The 23,100-nt window shown below is 50.3% G+C and overlaps 1 protein-coding gene across 1 annotated transcript in view; it reads left to right on the top strand.

The window, feature by feature from the left end:
* Window positions 1-23,100, top strand: part of WHRN (whirlin) — a 44,753-nt gene that overhangs the window by 13,604 nt on the left and 8,049 nt on the right. Inside the window, 6 exon segments of the mRNA XM_080355689.1 lie at window positions 400-615; window positions 10,295-10,420; window positions 17,522-17,724; window positions 18,094-18,130; window positions 19,432-19,644; window positions 19,974-20,186. Of these exon segments, the coding sequence (XP_080211815.1) occupies window positions 400-615; window positions 10,295-10,420; window positions 17,522-17,724; window positions 18,094-18,130; window positions 19,432-19,644; window positions 19,974-20,186 (1,008 nt within the window).

The following is a 23,100-nucleotide window of genomic DNA, read 5'->3' as shown; positions in this document are numbered from 1 at the left end:
TCTTCCAGCATTGATCCCTGTCCTGCTCCAACTCCTCTCCAAAGCTGCAGAAGCTGCTCAGTCTCAGGTTCAGCCCACACTGAGGTTCCTCTGGCCATGTCACTACCCACCTTGCCTCCCATGCTCTCCTTCACCCGGCTCTTTCCCTGGCTGTTGGGATGAGCATGTTTTCACTGTCGGCAGCAGCTTCACCATAACACTGTTGTTATTCGAGAGAGAACAGAAGAAATCCCACTTCTTTCACTAGTTTGTGTGGCTCAGTCATTCAGCTGGCGGTTGCAGAGTAGCTTGACATCTTTCAACCTCAAGGAAGATCGAAGCCGTGTCACCCTAGAGTCCCAAGGAAGATTGTCCTTCCTCCTCCTTAGGCATTAACTCCCTCCTTGGTTTGTCTTCCAGGTGCTGAAAGGCTGCAAGAAGCTGAACCTGTCTGTACATTCGGTGGGACGCATCCCTGGGGGTTATGTCACCAACCACATCTACACCTGGGTGGACCCGCAGGGCCGGAGCGTGTCCCCGCCGACGGGACTGCCCCACCACCAGAACAGCTCCCTCCGCAAGGACAGCGAGAAGAGGAGCCACCTCCAGCTCCTGCAAGAGGGAGATGAGAAAAAGGTGAGCAAGGGGGACAGCCACAGCCACAGGGACCTGTCTGCAGTTACCTGTAGGTACCAACCCTCCTTGTTCCCTTTATGCTTTTCATTCATATGATTCCGGCCTCCCTTGGGATAGTCTGTCTCTGGGATACTCTGCATCCCGGTTTTCTCCTTAGGTCTGTAGCTCTCCCTTCGTCTCCCCTGAGGAGTCCTGCAGGACAGGATGGGTTGGCATTGTTCCCACTTGGCACAAGTAGAACCTGAGCTGGAGACAGATGTAGCTTGTCTGGTTATGAGGGTCCTGCCAGAACAGTGGTCAGACCGGAAGCTGCTTTTAAGGCTTTTCTTGAACAGGTGGTGGTTTTGGCTGAAAACTGTGGCCAATGTGGTCATTGAGAGGCTGACGTGGATGTTATGTTCTCATGGATTTGGAGGGCTGGATCTCAGAGTGCATTACTGCCCTTCTGCATGTGTTTCAGGTCTTTCCTCAGGTGTTCTCATCAGGCTTTCTTGGGTCTCTTGGCAGTTATGCTATCAAGCAAAATGGAGGATTTTCCTTTTCTGTTTGGGGAAAGGCAGGCTGAGCCGGGAAGGGCCTGAGCAGTGCTGTGCAAAAGCCCCCGGCAAGTGAAAATGGAGTGGGAAGGGAAGGAAATGGCTTTTGTAACAAACGGCTTTTGTAACGGTACCCAGGGGAGCTGGTGGTGTCTGGCCAGTGCTGGCCACTCCAGCAGAGCCTGCATCTTGGGTCTTGGACAGAAAGGAAAGCCTATCAGCACACCTAATTCCAGTCCTCTTGCTGTGAGCCTTCCCTCCTTAGAAATCAGCCTTATAATAAGTGAAGCCAGCAGAGGATAAGTTCAAGCTGCAGTATCTGATCTCGGGGATTTAGTGTTTCTCCTCCCATGTGCTTCTCATGCCCAAACAGACCTGGAGACTTGTAGATGCAGAGGATCAGTGTTCAAATGCCCTTGCACTGAAGGATAGGCTGGGGAATCATAGAATAGCTTGGGCTGGGAAGAGTCTGCTCATGCTCTCAGTGGTGATGGATAGGGAACCAGTTTGTCTGGTACAAGCAGGACATGGTTTTTCCTCACCAGTATTCATGGGATATCAAAGTACTGTCATGTGAGCGAGTGAGGTCTTTGCTTCCCAAAGGCACGGAGTTGCTTGGAGCCTTGACATATTTCCATCCTGTTATCCTGAGTCACTCTGGCTGTCCCCAGCACTTAGTTTGTATGCCCAAAATGTCCTCAGCTCCACCTGGAAAGGCTGTGGAGGAATCTGTAACCTGCGGCTTCCCACCTCAGCCAGAGTGCAGAAAATCTGATAGAGGATGAGGTGTTTTGCTAATGAAATATTCATGTGGGCCACAAGGGAGAAAGCCCCATTATTTTTACTTTGAAGAGAAGAGAAAGGCAGGCAGTGCTGGCGTGCTGGTGTCCCCCACCCCCTATCCCTCAGTGTCACCTTGACAGGGCCGGCAGTGACTCTTTGAAGCTGTAGGTAGGAGGTGTTTCTCTGCACAGTGTTCCTTTACTCCTTGCTCTGTATCAAGGTGAAATGCTCAGAATCCTGCAGCTCTTCACATCCCTGGGCCCCACACAGCCCCAGGCAGCCCTTTCCCCTCAGTCCCCATGGAGATGCAGTCACAGGTGCCCTGGTTGTCCCCGGGCTGCTGCATGGTCCGGTCATCACACCAAAGCACCTTCCTCTGCTGCTCCTGGTCCCAAGCTCATCAGGGCTGGCTCCCAGAGGATGTACACAGGAAAATGGATCCAACTGAACTTTGCAAGTTAAAAGAGCTTTAATTACCATAGCTTAATCTGCTTTGGAAGGGAATGAAGCCAAGTTGAATGAAAGCCATGTTAAACTTCAAAGAGCATCCATGCTGGGCTTGGCTGCTGTTGGATACACTCCCAAGGTGTGGGGGGCCTCAGGTCCAAGTTGCTCACCATTCTAGCTGAGCTGGGCTGTAGGACCTTGGCACACAGAGTAGCTACCCTTGTTCTGAGCTGTGATTCTCTGGTGCCATTGCTGTGATGCCTCTTTGCAGCACTGGGAAGATTTGCCAGCCTTGGGTGGGAGGCGCAGTCTTCATGGTGCTACCAGCCTGTGGCTTGCTGGCTTCAGGACCTTTTGCCCGGGTGTGCAGAGTGGTGATGACCCTCATTCTCCAGCTGGCTCTTCCAAATTCTCAGTTTCTTCTTCCTTTCCTTGGTACTGCATTGAACAGTCAGCCCTTTGCCTTCTTGTAGTGCAGGATCATGCTTTGACCCCAGGGCAGGGGGTGAAGTCCCCTTTATTAACCTGGGAAGAGTCAGTGACCATTGCAGGAAATATTTGAAGCTCACAGAAACAATTGTGCAAAGATCTGACGCAGAGGACAGTGCTGGCATCGTGAGAACCGGCTGTATTCAACCTCCAGGCTTGTTTCCTCCATGGCATGTCACTGGTGACGTCGGTCACTCTGTTCCTATCCTGTCCCTCTGTGCCGCGCTGGCCATGCGCCACCCTTCTAACAGAAACTCTCAGCCCAGTGTTGTTCCAGCCCTGGGAATTATCTGGCACTGCCAGAGGTCTTCTCCTTGCCCCAATAATGGCCTCTGTCCTTGCTGGCCACAAGCACAATGCACCGTTCTCCTTTGCTTGGTGGTTCAGAAGTGCTTTCAGCGGTAGCTGTCAGCTCTGGTGGGACCCAAGGTTGCTCAGAATACCACCATGACCCGTCCACTTCTTGCGCTGCCTTGAGCCTGTGTCCAAACCCAGCTCCTGCTCATTGGTGCTGATGCACAAGGCTTGGTGTGCGTGTTGCAATAACATGCCCTCTTGAATTCCCATCTGTAAGACCAGCAAAAGAAAATTACTGGGTGCCACAGCTGTTAAATGACTCGAGCCACCCGGACAGTTCTGTGTCCAGAGGTGCCTTGCTCTGCCAGATGGTGGTGGAATAAGGCACCACTGTGATCAGAGGCTGGATGGCAGCATGGAGAGCCTGACCTGGCCGGTAGATTGGAGAGGAGTTATTTGGCGTGACTGCCTGTGTCATTTGTCTGAACGCATGCTTCAGGGCACGAATTACTGAGTCGCTTTGTCCTGGCATACTGTGCACCGCTGAGAGATGGAAACATGTGCCAGAACACAGAAACAGCCTGCCTCTAGTTTTTTTCTCCTTTTTTTTTTTTTTTTTTTTGTATCTGTAGAGATAAATATATATAACTGTTGAAAGTGGGGTTATTCTGTTCACAAATATCATGCAAATAAATGCAACATATCCCTGGTTAATTCAGCCCAGTCAACCGGAATTGACAGGTACCCCCAAGGGCTATTTGATTTCTGGATGGTTTTACATTCTGAGGGAAGGGCTGGGGATTAGCTGGTTATTTTTTCCCCTCTTTCTCTCCTATTTCTCATTGATCTGAGCGTCCTGGAATACATATGCAAAAGCTTTCAAACAGGCACCGTTTGGGAAAATACAGCAGAGATCAGGCTTTAGCCCTACAGCAGGAGAAGTGATGTAAACCAGCAAGTTTGCTAATGCATTGCTACAGTTCAGTGAGCCTGCAACGCCGCTGTAGTTCAGGTGGTATTTCCAGCTTTTCCAAGGTTAAATTCAAGGTTGGTGGAGGCATCTGACATTCATCAGGCAACAGAGATATCCCTGTCTGGCTACCTTTCCCTCCAGCACATCTGTTCTGTATGCCTGAAAGGATGGGTTTTGTAGCGTAGTTTAACAAGTTTGCTTATCTGGAGGCAGGAGCATTCATTATCAAAAGGCTTGAAATGGAAACCGCTGCGGTTGGCGTGTGTGATAGCGTAACCGATCCGTCTGGCGGAGGAGGGACCTGGCGCACGGCTGTGTCCCTGCACGGTCCCACCGGGCGCTGGGGTGGAGCTGTGGAGCAGGGGTGGTTGGGCATCCAGCTGTGGGGTCAGTCTGACCTCCCTGCACAGCTTTACTATGGAATCAGGACAGAAGGCACCCAGCATTACTGGCCTAGAGCTGACACATTCCTTGCCTTTGCCTTTCTATGGTAGTTTTGGGTGGACACTGGGATTCCTTCACTCTCAGCTGTGGAAGAAGCCACCATGGGGCTTTGGGAAGTGACTGGGGGATTGTCAGCTGTCCACTGGCTTTGCCTTCACCATCTCAAGTTGTGCCAGGGAGATTTAGATCAGATATTAGGAAACATTTCTTCATGGAAAGGGCTGTGGGGCATTGGAACAGGCTGCCCAGGGCAGTGGTGGAGTCATCGTCCCTGGAGAGGTTAAACACGGAGATGAGACTCTTAGGGACATGGTTTAGTGCCAGAGTTATGGTTGAACACAGTGATCTTGAGTGTCTTTTCCAACCAAAATGATTCTATGATCTTGTTCCATTCAGTGGTTCTGGGCTAAAATCCATCTTGCAGCAAACTTGGGGCACAGGCTGTTTTGTGTGGATGAGCCGGAGGTGAATGGTAAGACCTGGGCCAGTTATTCAGTGTAGACCTGACTTAACAGGCCTTCTCATGAGAAGGCACAAGAAGGGATGTGTGAACTAAAGTGAATGAAGGAATGAAGGAGGTATCTTTACACTTTCCATATCTGTGTGTCTGTGGCAAGTAGAAGAGGTGGCTGTATTTCCCAAGTTTTGCTATTATTAATCTCTTGCTTTCCCTGGAGTCGCAATCAGAGGATCCAGGGTTTCATTAGGGCCCAGTTCCCATCTTCCCTGTAGGTGAAGCAGCCAGCGATGGTGGTCAATAATAAATGTGAAATGAAAGGCTTGCACTAGTGCAAAGCTCGGGTGAAACGTTCTTAGAGCCACCTGTTTCCAGGTGACAGGTGACGGTCCCCAGTGCCATCGCAATAGAGGATGTGCCCTCCATGCTGGAAAGATGAGACTGGCTCCCAGTGCTCACCTTGTGCTTCAGAGCAGTTTGATTTTTAGGATCTGTTCAGGCTTAAGTCCTCTAGATTTTTCACAACCGCAAGGACCATTTGGCCTGTGAATTGTCATTGATGTAGTTCTGGGATCAAAACTTTATTTCATTAAAAGCACTTTGGAAACCATCAGCCAGCAGAAACTCGTAGGTGCTCTTGAGCCAGGAGGAAGATGAACTGTGCAAAATGCTCGGCAAGTGTTGGACTGCTAATTCTCTGAGATATGCCATTTCATCAGCTGAGTCGTTGCTCTAATGTGCTTATTGCCAGGGGAGCTGCTTGTTCCTTTAAGCTTTCGGTGCAGCAGAAGAAAGAAAATATATGTAAAGAAGAGAGTGTGAATGTCTCCTTGCCTTCAGGCTGTTCTGTATTCAAAAGTAGCTGTAATCATTACAAAAAACAAAAAGAAAAAATATATCTGTGATAACATTGTGTGGCTTAAACGATTGAGATGCTAATGGTGACTACTTGAGCATGAAGGATAAGAGATGCAGGATAGATAAGGAAGGATTTCTTTCTATTAGATTGTAATGACATTTTCAGTGTGAAGTGGTACAACTCCCCGTGTCTCTCGCTGTTTGCTCACTCTGACCTTGCTGGTTTGCTTTACAGCCAGAACCGTATCTAGGCTGCTCGGGGGTATGTGTTTAGTTCCCTGTGGTGACTGGAGGATGTGATATGAACCCCTGGTCCCCCAGTTCCTCAGGGACAAAAGGTATCCTGCTGCCTTGGGTGGTCTGGAGCGCTGTCCCAGCAGACTGACCCCAAAATGCGCCTTGGATCAGACCTCACCTCATCTTTTTGTTGTTTCAGGCACTTCAAACACCGCAAAGTGGTAATTAATGTGCTGCAGGAGTCGAGCAGCCCCATGGAGAGGTGGCTGTTGGGCTCAACAGCAGTGTGGCCAAGAGCTGGGCAGTGCTGCTGGGCTAAGGCTTGGCTTAAAGACTGTCCTGCACTACTGCTGCTGTTGTCTGCTGGTCCCTCTGCCCTGAGTGTCACCTCTCAGCCGTGGGAGATGCACACACCTGCTGCAATAACCTCTTTGCAAACTCCTGCCCCACACGTCTGTTGTGTAGCCAGAGGCAGCACTGCAGCTGTGTTCATATTAAACACCCTTGGAGGTGGCTGCCAGGGTAGCTGTGACAGCAAAGTCCCCAGTGTGGCTTTACCAAGCCCAGCCTGGGTGGTGGTTGGTGTTGAGGCAGCTCTGATGGATCCAGCTCCCCGAGCAGCAGGGACTCTGCTGCTCCCAGTGCCCCAGTGAATGGGTTGTGAGCTGGCTCTGTGTCCCTGGGACTGTGCTCCCACATTTGCAGGGTGTCTAGACATAATCCGGGGGGTTTCCTTGGGAAGCAGGAGGAGAATGAGCCCTGTGAGCCTCCTTAAGTGTTGTTTTTGTTGTGTGGTAGCGGTAATAGCGTGGAAATAGCTGTCAGCATGGGTGAAACCTTCTCAGCCACTCAGCTGTGTGCTGCATCGTACTGATGCAGAGTAATTCTTGTTTGAAAGCGCTTTTTCCAATGGCAAAATTGAATCTGTCAACAGGTAATTTCATAAACGCGGAGAAACGAAATCCCATGCAAGAATCAACTCAGAGCAAACGCCGTACCAATGATGGCATTTGTTTCCTTCATTTCCTGCTACAGGAGGCCGCAGATGTTTCAGTATTGAAATTGAAATTAAAATTGTGACCCTGCTCTTCCAAATGCTTCTGTGTTGTACGCACAGGAGCAGCCCGGGGCTGGACACAGCCTTGATGCGGCATGGAGGACGAGATGGGGACCATGCGGGTCTGTGCTGCTGCGGGCCTGGGAACACCTGGTCTTTCTCAGCAAGGCGTTGGGGGGTTCCTTACCTGGATGTCCTCGGTTCCCCCCACAGAATCGGTGCATTCCTGCACAGCTTTGCTTGCTGTTTCTCCTTTAGGATGGTGTTAGAGCAGCTGGGAGTGATCCCTGAGGTATGTTACAGCTTCTCTGGACTCCTGCCTGGCGGCAGAACAGGGAGGGAGTCAAGGAGGGAGGAAACAAAGTGGAAATGTAACCAAAATGAAGCAAGACTTGCACAGAAGTGTTAATCATACATGGACAAACCCGTTTACCTGAGTGGAAAAGGCCAAGCAGAAGCACTTGGTCCAGGACACGGTGTGTTGAGGTCTGTCCCCAGTGGGACCATTGTGACAGGATCAAGTCACGGTGGCGAGAATGGCTGGAAACAACAGCCTGGTCGGACTGGACACGTTTACCTCCCTCCTTGGACAGCAGAGCTTGGTCTGTGCTTTGCTGTCTCCCCACAGTCTCCTTCCCACCCCACAGCTGTGCCAGGACCGTGGGCGTATGGTGCCAGAGAGGTGTCCCTGATGGGACAGGACTGTGGGCAGCTGGCATGATGGTGTCACCTCACCTGCCGCTGTCTCTGTGCTGTGCCCCATCACTGGGGCAGCCTTGGGAAACAGTGTGCAAAATATCTCCCTTCTTATCCCTTAACATGGGGTGTCTCAGCCTTTGATTCCTCCTGGTAATCGGCTTATTACTCGGTTTGGCTCCTGGGCGCTTTCTCTCTGCTCCTCCTGCCCCCCTTGTCGCTCCCCAGTCTGATCAAACTGAGCCCCCTGCCTGTGCGCACCTGCTTTATTTCTCAGCTATTCCCTAAATCTGCAGTTTGCCAATAAACCAAATGTTCCCAAAGCAGTTATTTCCCCTCCTGCCACGCTTTTCCCGGCACCCTGGGTTTCTATTGCAATTTCTGCGGGGTTTATTTGGAGAGGCGTAGACATTAGTTGATTAAGAAATGCAATTAAGTCCTCAACAACCCAACTTTCTGGGATTGCCAGCAGGGACATATTCTTAAGTAGTGCTTAGGTTTTTTTTCTTTTTTCACGCAGTTTGGCTTTGCAGGAAGGTCTTTCAGCCCGTTATTGCTCCAGGCTGTATTCATTGCTTTCTGCTTCTTGAAGGATAGATTTGCCTGGTACGTGTGTAAACAAACCAGCTCACCCAGCAGTCAGGTTTACAGGGAGAGGGAGTATCTCTTACTCGATCTGATGTTATCGTGGTGGGGAGAGCAGCTTCTCAGTTTACCAGCCGGTCGGGATAGTGTTAAAGGGAAATGTAAATGTCTTGGTATGGAGCTACCCCACCTGTTGCTAATTCCAGTGAAGTGCTGGCACATGTATCTGTTCAGAGGCTCATAGAGGGGTTATTTGCATTACCAGACCCTGTTCTGTGATTCCATGCACTTTGCTGCGTTTCTGCTACTTGTATTTTTCCCAAAGTTGGAGAATTTTTGGGAGGCATGGCCACGATGTGGTGAAGAAGTTACAGTAGGAGGGAAAGGCTGAATGTCATTAGAAGGGGAGAAAACAGAAGTACTTTGGGAGAGTTTAATATTTTTCTGGTTTTAATAAAACCCAGTGAAATGTTCCATAAAGTAATCTGTCTCTATCCAGAGCAATGTTCTCATGTAAAGATAAAGTTAAACTGCCCTTGATTTTGACAGACAAACGCTCTGCTGGGTGAGTGCGATGTCCCGCTCTCCTCTGTGCCTGAAGCGTGAAGGTCTCTTTACGGTTCCTTTATAATACTTCAATCCTAAAATTGTTTCCAGCACTTTAAAGCAGGGGAAGGACTAAGCCAGGGAACGTCAGTTTTGTCCAGCCCTGGACATGGATGCTGATACAGGTAGTTAATATATTTCCAGTTCTCTCTCCAGCTTTCCAGCTGTTCCTGGAGCTGAGACCCTGCCTGTGTCCCCAGTGCATTTGTGGGATGCAGATCCATAAAACACACGTAGCTGATGAGGCTTTCCTGCAATTGCCAGCCAGCGTGATACTGATATAGAAAATTAGGAGCTGTTTTGGCATCCATTTCTTAAAGTATAAAATTCTGCAGTATTCTGTCCTTAGGTAGGTTTATGTCCTGCTGCTGCTTTCTGTCTTGCTGCTGCACCACCACCAAGATTAAAAAATGGGTTTTCAATAGCAGCCTCCTTAAGGCTGGGCTGAATTCCCTGTGTAATGCCGCGTCCTTCAGAAAGGCAGGTTAATTAGTGACTTGAAGCTGGAAATGACTTTCCCATCCAGGTAAATGGACAAGCTTTCGATTTGACCGCGATGAAGAGTTTTAAATATAAAAACCATTCACAAACAGTCTTTTCCTATCAGTGTGAAACACATTTTGGCCTTTCTCATTTGTTTTTATTCCTGCTGGCTGCTTTTCTCCAGAACTGGCTTAAGACCTGGGACAAAAGCAAAAAAAGAACCCTAAACCTTGGAGGTTTTCATGTAGAAAATGTTGTGCAGCGAGTGAACAAAGGCCATTTTAAATTGAGAGTCCTCAAGGGAGCTAAATACCAGCTTGCTCATTCACTCTAAATTCTCACCTGAACTTTAATATATCATCAGGCCCTCAGAGTAAGAGAGGCTGGAAGAAGGCAGATGGGAAGCTGGCTAATAGCTTGGCCATACCTTGCAAAATCAGCCCCGCGGCCAGCATTTGGTGGGGAAAACAGCTGTCCAGGTGCTGCGTTGGTACTTCAGCCTGTCAGAGGTTTGTGGAAAATATTAAACATCTGTTGCAGTATGTGCTGCCCGCTCTGGGAAGGATAGATGGGAAAAATCTGTCCTGGCGTTAGTAATTAGCGATAATAAGGTATATGGCTGTGCAGAGGCATCTACAGAAGTGGAAGAACTGGTGGCAGTGGGGGGATGTGGCTGTTGTCAGAACCACGGAGCTGACACCACATGAAGGACTCTTCCTCCTCCTCTGCAGGTGAATCTGGTCCTGAATGAAGGGAAATCCCTGGGCCTCATGATCCGAGGAGGGGCTGAATATTCCCTGGGCATCTACATCACCGGAGTAGATAAGGGCTCCGAAGCAGAGAGCACTGGCTTAAAGGTAAGAGCGATGCTGGTAAAGCTTCACACACTGTGGCTGTGGGGACACATCAGTGTGTCACTGCTGCCATTCTGCCTCTGTGTCCCCACTGGAGAGGTGAGCATTGCATTTCTCAACACAGCTTTTCAAGGCGGGTTCTTTGGACATTTTGGCTACCAAGCCTGGAGGGAGCAAGGTGGTTGTGCAGAGAGAAATAGTGTCTTGCAACTTCAGAAGTAAGTTGTGCCTGCCTTCTTAGTGCTCTCCCACACCTGATTTATCCCCCTTGAGGCAGCCTGGGGATGGGCATGTTTTTGGTGGAGATATCTGGGTGTTCAGCCCAGAGCCGGCAGGGGAAGGAACTCACTCCTGAGCTGGCGAAGAAGAGTTTTCCATTAAAACTCCTGGTCCTCTGCCCTCCTCCTGCATCTCACACCCAAACCCGTTATGCCTGCAGGGAACGTGTGATGAGAGGAGGCCGGGCTTGCTGCGGCAGGACAGGCACGTGCTGGTTTCCTACCGCAGCTTTGGCATTCATAAAGATCATGTCTTAACAAAACAGAAACAGCAGGATCAGCCTCAGGGCTAGAGCAGAGCTGATCTATCAGCAGCCTCACTTGGTGGGACCTCCAGCTACATCCAGGTCAAACAGGTTCCTAAAGGATGCTCTGTGGGTTGGCTGGGCCTGTCTGAGGCTGCACAGGTCCGGAGCTCGCTGCAGTTTTGCTTTGGACCTCTTGTAAAGTGAGATCCTGCATCTCATTCATCCCACTGTGGACACACATCACCTCTGAGCTGCTCTACCGTTCCCTCTGTACCAGCTCTCACTTCACGCCTGCCAGGGAGGCGAGAAAATCACCCTCAGGCTGTACTTGAAGCACGTGTGTGGTGTCTGCTGCTCCTCTCCGTCCCCGCCGAGCACCGTCCCCACGCAGTGGTGATTGTTTGCCTATCAGTTCCTTATATCTCTCTCCATGCTGTTCTGTTTTCTAGTGGCTGATTTGTGCGGGCCAGCAGGCTGATGCTTTTCTGAACATCAAGCTTTATGTGATTTCAGATACGCACGGACACTTCCCGCTCTGATTTGAGCGTGCTGCAGGCTGCAAATTTAGAGCTGCCTGGAGATGTGGAGATAAAGAAAGGTCTTTGTTCTGCTGTTAGACATTGGGGTTTAGACTGGATCCGCATGCTCCCTGCACTGCTCTGGGTGGTACCACAAGGAGGGAAGAACTCGATGGGTAAATGTGATTTCCAGATAATTCATTGCCCGGTGAACAAACACACAATTTATTTTATTTTAATGTGGGCTCAGCCCAGCCTTGCTGGAGTCAATGGGAAGGATCCTCCAGACTTCCCAGCCAGTGGATGCTTCTGTGGGTTTTGCTTCTTCCACTGAATCTGTTACCAGAATTGGTTATGAGTCGATTCTGCCAGACTTTTCATTTTAGGGAAAACCTTTCATCCGTGACACCAGATCTTGAATGTTTTAATGTGTATTTTAAATTTCCCTTCAATTTAGATGAAAGGATGAACAGCATGGTGTTGAAAGCCAGTCAAACCCAAGGACATTTCACTCAGGCCTGAAACCTAAGCTGGCATTTGCCTGCTACACAAACAGGGGCCGTGGTCCTGAGATGGGGACCTGGGGGAGATGTGGCCCCGCTGGAGCCAGTTTGGTACCACAGCCCTGCAGAGCGCTCTGCAGCAGTCCGTCCACAATTAAATATTCATACCCTTGGCCTTCTTGATGTTTATTCATTCATAAAAGTTCTGACAACGTGTTCTTTGGACTTATTTTAAAATCTGCTGCCTCGCTCTTAAGTTCTCAGGCTGAAAAAGTGCAGGTTAGCAGAGAACTGCAGAGGAGGAACGTGAACCAGTCTTGTTTGCTTTCAGCTTTTGTCCTTTCTGTCTCCTACGTGACATTCACAGCGATGCAGGCGCTGAGCTTGTTCTGCTGGTGTTTGTGGCTCAGCTCATCCCAATTTCTTCCTTGATCATTTTTTCTGGTGGTTTATTTTGTCAGGTTTCTTTTTTAAGACCATTTTTTTTCTCCTCTCCTTGACCTTCACATCAGAAATAGCAGATTTCAAGTAGTTTTCTTGGAATAAACAACTCAATATTGAGTTCCCAGCATAAAGGCCGGAGTAAAAAAAATGGCACAACAATCCATGTATATCCATATACAAGAGAAAAAGGGAGACTGTAAATAGGAAGAGATGAATGATTTTTACGTCATCGATGGCAGTGATGAAGCCTCTTGAACACTGGCTTGTATTTTGAGGTCTGCACGTAGACAAAGATACTGAAAAGAATGAGAAAAGAGCCTCTTGGCTGTCTCGTAGTCTGGGGAATGAGCTGTAGGGTGAGAAATTCACTGAGGAGGTGGGTGGTTGTGGCACACAAAGTGAGGAGTGGTCCCTCACCCGATGTCACCTCCATGGGGACAATCGTTACTTAAATTGCCTACCCCAAGAGCACTCTTTTCTTCTGGCCCAATTTCATTGCCGACTTTGTTCCTTAGGTTTGTTTTGCAAGACGTTTGGGGACAGGAACATGTTTTCAGACAACACTTGGCACCTGCCGGTCCCTTGCCTTGCTCCCAAATCGGTCTCATCCTTCCAACACGCCGTGTTCACCTTGGTGGCCATGGATCATCTGCCACATTTTGTTTCTCTCCTGGGGAAGTTGAGAAACTCCTTATTTTTCTGCAAGTCTTAATTTGACCATTTCCAAATTGACTCATATTTTTTCCAGCCCATATTTTTAATTTCCTACGGTCTGCTTTTGGTAATTATTTGTGCTAGGGAGAGACTCCTTCTGCTTTAGTGGTATCCACGAGTGTAATTTAACCTCTCTTCTCGCACATTAGTGACATTAAATAAGACCTAGTGCTGATGCCAAACCATTTTGCATCCTATTAGTCCTGTTAGTCCCAGCTCAATTTGGTGTCATTTAATGTTAACTCATGTTTAAAATCCCTCACCTATTTTTCTGTGTGACTGAATTTCTCCCAGAGCTGATTTTGATTATCTTTAAGAGACTTTAGGTGCTCAGAACCCTTGTCTCAGGTCATTAAATCTCTCGACTGCACCTCCCTTTCCCATGTTATTCTCTGCCTCCAGAAAAAGGAGCCCAGCCCCTCATTGGGGTGTGTTATTTGTGAACTCCTTGTTTGTGGTCAATCACCTTTTATATGTTATGTTCAGCCCCTGCATTTCACGGTAGATTTTTCCCTAGGAAATTAGAATAATCTCATTTTCAGGAGTGGTCAGGCCCTCAGTAGGTCCCATTATATCCACCCACCATTAGCTGAGCACAACTGAAAACTTGTTCCTGAAATATCCAGGAAAATATTTTTTCCGTGATTTATTGCAACTTTTTGTGTGTCTTATTATTACCTTTAAATTCTGTGCTGGTTTGGATCTATGCACACAGCAAATAATTCACCGGGGTCAACTTTTGTTTGAATAGCTGGTTCTTTTGCATCTCTGCAGCCTTTTGTTACCTTCCCAGTTGTCCTTGACTTAAGGGGAAAAAAATAATTATTATCTATGCTAATTAGCAAAAAATTCTTTCCAGCTCTAATAGGAGCCTATCAAGATAGGCTGATTTGCAGGCAGTGGAGCTGTCTGACAATTCCCTTATCTGCCCTTCACCAGCAATTATTTTTGCAAAGTTTTTTTTCCCCATGCACAAGGTGCTGAAACTCACCCCAGTGTTTTGTGGCTGGTTGTTCTCACCCAGTGTTAATGCTCTGGTAGCACCAGATAGAAGTGGTTTTGTATTGGGCACTATAGTAGCAGAGCATGGGAGACCAGAGAGCCATGAAGAACTCAGAATCAGTGTTGAGGCAGCGATGAAGGACAGACACAGAGAGATCAAGTAGCTTCTCCAGGGCCCCTCAGGTCTCCCCAATACAGCGAGGGTTTGACAGGTTCCTTTTGGTCCCCTCTTAAGAAATTAAAGGTTATCAAATCTGTATAACTATCCTGAACAAAAAAAGTTATGAAAGTTTAATCCCTGATAGGGAAAACTATTAAAGATTCATACTTGCAATAAAACTTATCTAATCAAATTTGGATTTTCATCATTTCGGTGCTGCAGTGAGCCTGATGCTCCTTATATGAGCAGCACATTCCGCTCCAGTGGATTAGGGAGACCTGGGAGCTGATGCTCATTGCACCTGAATGTGCCTTTCTCTTGGCAGTTTAGGCACTTGTGTAATTTTCCCTCCCTGTTACGTTGGTGGTCAGACATTTTCTGATTGTTGGTTTAAAGCTGACAGAGCTTGGAGGGAACCTGAGCTATTTCTGGGGTCCGATTGTTGGCACTATGGTCATTTGTGTCGTTTGCCTTCCCTTGGGCTCCCTCCTTTCCCATTTCTCGGTCTCGGTGGCTTAGCTCAGGTGGAGCCACGTGTCCCTGGTTCCTTGAGCTGGTTCACAGAGCTGAGCTTGGCCTCAGGCTCTTCCTTTCAAACCAGGGAAGTTTCACATCCCTGGCACATGATTTTGACCACTCCGCAATCATCTGGGGTAGGTGTGAGTATCTGTGTGTATCCCACCTTTGCTATGTGCCCTCTCCTCTTCATCCAGATGGTGTAAAGGGCCACTGTCCCCTGGTCGTGACCTGCAAAGCCTGTGCCCAGTGCTGTCTCTGTCCTTCCACAGGGAAGGCTGAGGAGGGAAGGGCCAGCCAAGAGCAGGCAGCTCGGTTTGCAGGACCTCCTGATTTGAGCATCTTACAGGAGCCAAAGGAGAAAGATGGTGCAGCCGGACCTGCCCTGTGCCAGCACCGGGGCCTCGTGGCAGCTGCTGCGATGCAATTTTGCCAGGAAGGGTTGGACCAGATGATCTTTGTGGTCTCTTCCAACCCAGGATTCTATGATCTGTCATATGCTCCCTCTTCCCCTCGAGCTGCAGGCTGCCATCAGCCCAGCTTGAAGGATTCAGCTCGCTTCTCAGCTGGCTGTAGGACTTTGGGCTTCTCTTACCTACACCTTCTTTTTTGCCTTATTAGCTGTGTTGCTGCCCCGTTAACAGCGGTTTTGAAGATGAGCAGAGGGCATTGGCTGACCCGTGTGAGGGCAAACCTCAGGGGCCCTGACAGTGGTGTTGGGGATGGAGCTCTCTGGTGCTGTCACAGCCCTGGCTGTCCGCCAGCCTCTCTGTTTGTCATGGAGGAAGGAACTGTCCCCAAAAGAACGAGGCAAATCTGCTTGAGGTCACTGGACAGAGCGGAATGCAGAACTGAGCTCTGCTGCATCTGGTGTGTTTGCTCCAGGTCCTTTTCTCCTATCGATGCTACTCAGAGCGTCCTTCCAGCCTCCCTGAGCACCCTCCATCCTTTCATCAGGATGAAGGATGAACAGGAGCCCTTCTCTGGCTTCTCATTATTGCTAGCATTATTTTGTACAGCCTCATCAAGCTCCCCACACATTATCTCCTCTCTAAATTTAACAGGCCTAATCTTTTCAATCTCTCCTTTCGCAGGCACCTGCATCTGCCACTAATCATTTCTGTTTCTCTTCTCTAGAACTTTTCTCCCTGTGTCTCTGCTCTCAGTTCCCAACAGCCCTTCGCTAGAGGAAGGGAAACGTTGTCCTGGGAACACAAAGTGCGATCAGCGAGTCCCTTGACAGTGATCTTGTTCACCTTGAAGCCTCGGTGGTTGTTGGATCGACCATGTAGATGCCCCAGGCTGGCAGAAATCGAGTGGGAATGTGCATTTGAGTGTGCAAACTGCCCATATGTGTGTCAGCCCTACTGCCAGAGCCCCAACCACCTTTTGTCTCAGCTGGTAGTGCTGTTCCTGCAGACCAGCTGATGCAAACCCTGCTCCTGCGCTCTTGTGAGCCTCAGCGTGGCTGTAGCATGACACAGAGGCCATGTCCATGTGTCCAAGTGCTGTACTGCAGTTTGCAGATTGGCTGCTGCTTCCTGGAACCATCAGCTGCCTCCCTTCCCACCAGAGCAGCTGTCGTGATTTACACTGAGCTGAGCTGTGCTGGTGATAGTCCCGATGTCCACTGTTTCACCCCAGCAAAGTTCAGGGTAGCACTGGAAACTGGGGTGACAGCAGTGTCACAGCCCACTGTGTAGACTTGGCAGTGGTTAATCATGGCTTCTCACTTGAATAAATGATTTAAAGAATCTGGAGAATTAATCCCAGTCCTCTGAGGCTTCTTTGACCCAGTGGCAGAACGAGATGCCCTGAGCTGAAAGGATCATATTAACTCTCCAGGTTATTTCTTCAGCCTTAGAAATTCTTCTCACTCCGTCTTTTCTCCTCTTCTCCAAGATAGAGGCCAGTTATTTAAAGGAGTGTCTCATTCTGCTGGCATTGCAGCATAAAGAAAATAAGACTGTGTTTTGACAGAGCCTGTGGTTAAGCAAAGATATGAAAAGGCAGTTTCAAAGACGTGGCTTATCAGAAACAGGGTGAACTGTGATACGGAGGTGAGGAGGAGTGGCTCTGAATGCCCTAGAAACAAAGAGAGAGGACCTGGGGTAAAGGAGGAAATGCCACATGTGCACTGGGTCTTGAACATTGCCAGGCTGTCAGGGAAGCTCCTGATCACAGCAAAGGCCCTGGCCACCAAATGGAAGCTCTGAAGGGGCAGCTGGAGAGGAAATGGGAGGAGAGGAGAGATGGAATCCAGCTGTCCCAGATCCCGCCATGTACAGAGAGCTGGAGGCTGGTGAGATGCTCAAGCTGAATGTTCCCTGCTGCACAGAGATCCAAAGCTTCCCCAGATGGTTCCTGGTGTTCCAGATCAGCAGGAGGGATCAGAGCTGGAAGTCTTTATATTCTCTGGGGGTTGTTTCTAACCAAGTGGGTCTGCAAATCTAGTTAATCGAGAAGACTGGGCAGATTGGTCTGACTTGGGGTCCTAAACAGGCTTCTCCAGACTGGTCATTAACTGGCTGTCAGCTTGAGTGCTTGGTCTCCAGCCACTGGCACTTGGCCCTTCTTCCTTGTCTTTCTTGATGTGGTCCTAATTTGATGGTGGGGTAGACTCAGTAGCTCCTCCCTGGTGGGAGAAGGAGGCAGAAGAAGGCATATTCCTAACAGGAAAGCCCCAGGGCCTGCCAGTCTCACCCCATCCTGACTCCGCAGGTAGGAGACCAGATCCTGGAGGTGAACGGCAGGAGCTTCCTCAGCATCCCCCACGATGAGGCAGTGAAGCTGCTCAAGTCTTCCCGCCACCTCATCATGACAGTGAAGGACATCGGGAGGCTTCCCCATGCGCGCACCACTGTGGACGAGACCAGGTGGATAGCAAGCTCCCAGATCGGAGAGACCTTCGTCAGCTCGGCAGGGTATGCGCTTGGTACACTTAGGTGAGGTTGCTGTGTTGATCTGCTGACCCAGAGCTCTGTAGGGCACATACATCACTCAGAACAGGTGTGGGGTGGCAGCCTGACACACTGAGATGTGCATCGGGAGCAGGTCTATGGGAGAAACCCCAGTGCTGTGGTGTGTGGCCCCCAAATCTGGTGCTTAGAAGATGGCATATCTGGGCTGTAAGGTGGGTCAGGTCTGGACAACGTGCTGCTGCCCCTTCCTTGTTCTTTCAGACCAGCAGCTTTTAACTTACAGGTACAGAGAGGACAGAACAGATCTTGTGGCAGGTGGTGGGTGACAAGCACAGGGTGCTCGGTGCTGACTGATCTTCTCCCTCCTTGCAGGGCGGTGGGTGATCACGCTGCAGAGGCCACAGCCCGGGTAAGAGACGTCAGACCTTCCCGATGCCTTGTGAAAAAATTGCCATCGCTGTCCCCAGTTTTCTATGCGAGGGAGTGCTTTGTGCACCTGATTGTAAAAGTGACGTTAGTTCCATGAGGACCATGAGGTTTTAACTGGCTTTAGCCTTTCTCCGGCCCATCTTGCTTTGCCAGCTGCATTTCTGCAAACAGTGCTGCTGGTGGGGCAGTTCTGCTGCACATCTGGTGTCTCTAAGCCTGGGAATTAACGCATTAATGTGCAAGGGGCCATGATCATACATGGGCAAGGACCGTGAGGACCCTCAGAGGTGACTGTGGTGGCTGCCTCAGGGATGTCCCCAACCCCGAAGCAGGGCTGAGCCAGCCCTCCCCAGCACAGCAGCAGGGACTTACCCCATGCTGTGGCTGCAGCTCCATGCCAGCGTGTCTTCTCCAAACACCTCTTTGCAAAGTGTGTTTCCTTTAAATGGAAATAAAGCAGGAAGGTTTCACAGGTGGCTGTCGCTGATAACAGCTTTGACTGTTTGCTGGCAAAATGTGCTCCCCAGCCTCAACTCCTCAGTGTCCCTGCGACAGTCAGGGGTTTGTCTGGCTCTGTGTCCCTATGCTGACTGTGCCAGCACTGTCAGGGTGGGAAACAGCAAGGACCTCCTCTTAGAAATCCCTCACAGAGGAAAAAAGCCTTTCATCTGCAGCCAGACATGTCTCTCTGTGGGACTCCCTTGGTTGCCAGTGGCTCTTTCTTCACCAGGGTCTGCTTTGAGCTTGCAACGGCGGCAAAAGCATTGAATCTTAGAATATCTCAAGTTGGAAGGGACCCATAAGGATCGAGTCCAAACCCCTGCTGCTCACAGGGCTACCTAGAACTAAATCATATGCCTTTTACGAAGATGGGAAGCCCCAGGTCTGCCAAGAGGAACACTGGCTGTTATTAAATCAATAGCTGGTCAAGGAATGGCATCCATGCTTGCTGTACAGAGCTGAGAAGCAGTTTTGTTTATTCAACTGGTGCTGCATAATCACAGCTCTGGAGTTAACCCAGACAAGTAGTGGCACTGAGTGAGTGGCCATGGTGGTGAATCCACAGAGGTAACTGCCTCCAGTTGCTCTCAGCATCCCCCTTCCAGTCTCGTTTTCCAGCTTTGCCACAGGTTATGGGGTGAAGGTGGTGGGCTGGAACATGGCCATCTGGGCTGGTGGGCAAAACCTGAGCAAGGGGACAGTTCTTAGACAGCTCTCTCCTCTCAGCAGCTGATTCCTCAGCATCCCAGACCAAAACCTACCTCTTGTCTTCTTCTGCAGCCTGTGTTTTACCGGGGCCTGGCCGGCTCGCAGGTAACGCTGAGCACCATGGTGAACCAGACCCGAGTCATGCTGGAGGAGCAAGCACGGCACCTGCTGAACGAACAGGAGCGGGCGACCATGGGCTACTACCTTGACGAGTATAAGGAGGGCAATATCTCTGTGGATGCTCTGGTCATGGCGCTCTTCGAGCTACTCAACACACATGCTAAGGTGAGACCCACACCAAAGTCAGGGACAGTTTGTTGTACCCATGGGACTGAGCCATTGTCACAGTGTGGCTTGTGCCTCCAAGGTTATCTGCTCAGTGTCAAGGGTGAGAGTATGAAAGCAAAGTCCAGATGTGGGACATTATGGGGGATACAGGCTGGTGTGCAGCGAAAGGGGAGCTTCTGGTAAAGTTTAGGACCAAACCTCCTCATGTGTTACCTGGTAGTACATCTCATTAGCGCTGTTGAGCAATATGGGAGGATGGGTTTTCGCCTACCTAGGAATATGATCATTCTCCAACCTCTCTCTGGTTGCCTGTCTGCCTGGCGCAGTTCTCACTGCTTTCAGAGGTGCGGGGTGTCATCTCCCCGCAAGACCTCGACCGCTTCGACAACCTGGTGCTGAAGAGAGAGATCGAGTCCATGAAGGCCCGGCAGCCCTCGGGGCCCAGCATCAGCACCGACTCCTACTCCATGATGTCCTACAGCGACACCGTCTCTTCCTCCAGCAGTCACTTCACTGCCACCACCGTCAGCTCAGCCCGGGTGAGTCCATCCCTTCCTTTTTCATTCAACACCTGCTCCTGGCCACCTTACAACAAATGCACTTCCCTGCAGTGCTCTGGAGACGTTTCACCCATGGGGAGCCCTGTTCACTCTGCTTCCCCAATGGGTTCCCCCAAAGCTTTTTTTATTCCTTGCGGTCTGGGTGCAATAGTGTGATTTGTACGTGCAATAAGGTGATTTTGTGACACGTGCTTGATATCTCTGTGCCCCTGAGACTGATGTGCCACTGTCCTCGGCATGGGGACTGCGCCTGGTGCTAAGTGTCCCTTTGTCCCCAGCAAGGCATGAAGTCTGCTTCATTTCCAGGACCTCCATGGTGCAATGCAAGCTAAATCCACACAAATCTCAGTGACTTGTCACTGCCACACCATGCCTGCTGCTATTCACCAGCTCTGGCTATTGCTTTAAATCACCTCCTTAAAGATGCTGGTTCCTGCTCCCTGTCCCAGCAGAGACCACAGCGACCAGACCAGCTGCATCGTGTCCCAGCCCCTGCCCACTCTCCAGCGTTAAGCATCAGCTCTCCCACGTCTCTCTGCCAGGTCTTCATTGCACGCACCGTCTAATTAACTTATCGTAATCACCTCAGAGTGTGCAGGCACACAGCCCCGAAATTAATTTCCTGGCCATAAAATGCCTTTCATCATAAATGCATTAGCAACCTTGGAAATTAAAACCTTCATGAAAAGAAGGGATGACAATGGGCTTTTTGTTAATGTGTCAGCAAGCAAACCAGCCCATGGCCGGGATGAGCAGGACTGTGCTGGAGAGCCCAGGCAACACAGCCTGGGGGGAGAGGCTGGGGCTTTCCTGGGACTTTGCCTGCCCACCCAGTTTAGTCCAGCCTACCCAGTTTAGTCCAGCCTCCCAAGAGGCCTCAGAGAGTTACAGAACATCAGAGCTGTGGTTTTTATCCTGTTGACTTCACAAATACCCATAGGACAGCCATCTGCTCTGTTCCGGATGGATTCGAGCGAGATCCTTTCTGGATCAGGATAAATAAAGTGAGTTTTGTGCTGCTCTCTGAAGGCCTGCTGGGAAAGTCTGAAGTATCAGAGAGCTCGCACGGGTCTGCTAGGACTTGCTGAGCGTGATGCCCTGTTCCTGTGCTATCCCTTGTGCCTGGGCTGCCAAGCAAAGAGCACTGGTTTGTGGTGGATCATAGAATCACAGAACAGTTTGGGCTGAAGGGCCCTTCTCAGCTCCCCCAGTGCCCCTCCTGCCATGAGCAGGGACATCTTCACCAGCTCAGGTTGCTCAGAGCCCCGTCCAGCCTGGCCTGGGGTGTCTCCAGGGATGATTCATCCACCACCTCTCTGGCCAACCTGGGCCAGGCTCTCACCACCCTCAGGGCCAACAATTTCTTCCTCATGTCCAGCCTGAATCTCCCTCCTTTAGTTTAAAACCATCACCCCTTGTCCTATCACAACAGGCCCTGCTAAAAAGTCTGTCCCCATCTTTGTATAGGCCACTTTTGAGTAGGATGAGTGCTCATCTCAGCTAACAGGGGGGAGAGGGGAGGGGCAGAGCTCCCAAACTGCTCCACACTGTTCTGCCCTAAGCCCCTGCTGCTGTTGCCCCTCCAGCACATGGGGAGCTCATTGCAGCCGTCACGTTCAGCACTGGGTGCAGCTGGATGTGGATTCTACAGGGCGGGTTTGGGGGAGGAGGGCTGCATGGTGCCGGGATTTGCTCGTCTCCCTCATTTGTTCCGCATCCTCCCTGACGTTACGTTTTCGCTTTTATGGTTGTTTTAATCTGCTTTTCCCCTCGCACGTCCCCAGGAGCGGCTCTTGTGGCTAATAGACCTGATGGAGGTAGGGGCCGTCATTGACACGGGGAGTTTGAGTGCTGCGGTTGCCATAGCAGACGGGCTGAGTGCGCGAATGTGCGTCGGGCGGGAGGCGGGTACAGGCTGTCCAGGGCCCACATGCGACTCGGCCACGTGAACGGCCGTCTGCGTTCACCCAGCTCTGCTTTTTCATCCTGTGGCTCTGCTGAGCCATTCCAGAGCTGTTTCCCCAGCTCGGCTGCAGGCCTCGGTGCTGTGGACAAGACTCAGCCTTGAACCAAACCCAGCTGGTACCACTTGCATGAAAGCCTGGACAGCTCAGGGCTGAGTTTTCAGAAGGATCAGCAGCATTAATGCCTGGTGGACCCTTGACTGCCCTCCCTGCCTGCTCTGCCTGCTGCTGTCTCCCTGTATGGGCATCCTGGCTAAATACCAGTAGTCTGGTCACATCCCATGACCCAGCCTCAGGGATGGGGGAGAATTTTCCTTATGGGCTTTGGGTCTGCAAAAATCTGTGCTCCAGTGCAGGAGGGGTTGGTGCACTCAGCTTTGTGAGTGTTCAGCCTTGGAGAAATCCTCCTGCAGGCTTTTGAGAGGCTAGAAATGGATGTGGGGAGAGCCTCAGAAATCCTCTGTCATAGCAGAGCTCTTGGTTGCGAGGAGGATGCCTCTTTGGTGACTGATCTCTGTCCCCAGAGAGAGAGCAGAGAAACGGGACATTGTCCTCACCTGTGTACCCCGTCACGGAGCTGGTCCAGCTCCCTGCTGTCTTCTTACCCTCTCCAGCATGGACACAGACATCCCATGTGGAGGGATCGCATGTTCTTGGCACAGTCCTCTTAGGTGATGAGGACAGAGACAGTGTGAAGCCACTGCCGGGAGGTCATTGTGTCACCCTCAGAGTTCCTAGAATCAGAGAAGGCAGGGATGGGAGCTGTGGGCTGGGAGAGGGAAGGGGAGAGAGGAGGAAAGCTGGGCTTATTCTCAGACTGGCATGGTTGTTAAAGCTCTAAACCCTGCAGGAGTCAGGCTGAGTAGCTCTGCAAAGCAGTCGTTAGCAGTAACTGGAAAAGAAGGGACTCATTTGGAGCTGTGAGGTTA

The sequence above is a fragment of the Nesoenas mayeri genome (genome assembly GCF_963082525.1).
Source record: "Nesoenas mayeri genome assembly, chromosome: 18".
Classification (NCBI taxonomy): domain Eukaryota; kingdom Metazoa; phylum Chordata; class Aves; order Columbiformes; family Columbidae; genus Nesoenas; species Nesoenas mayeri.
Note: the sequence above shows the minus strand (reverse complement) of the source record. Positions and strands in the feature narration are given on the sequence as shown.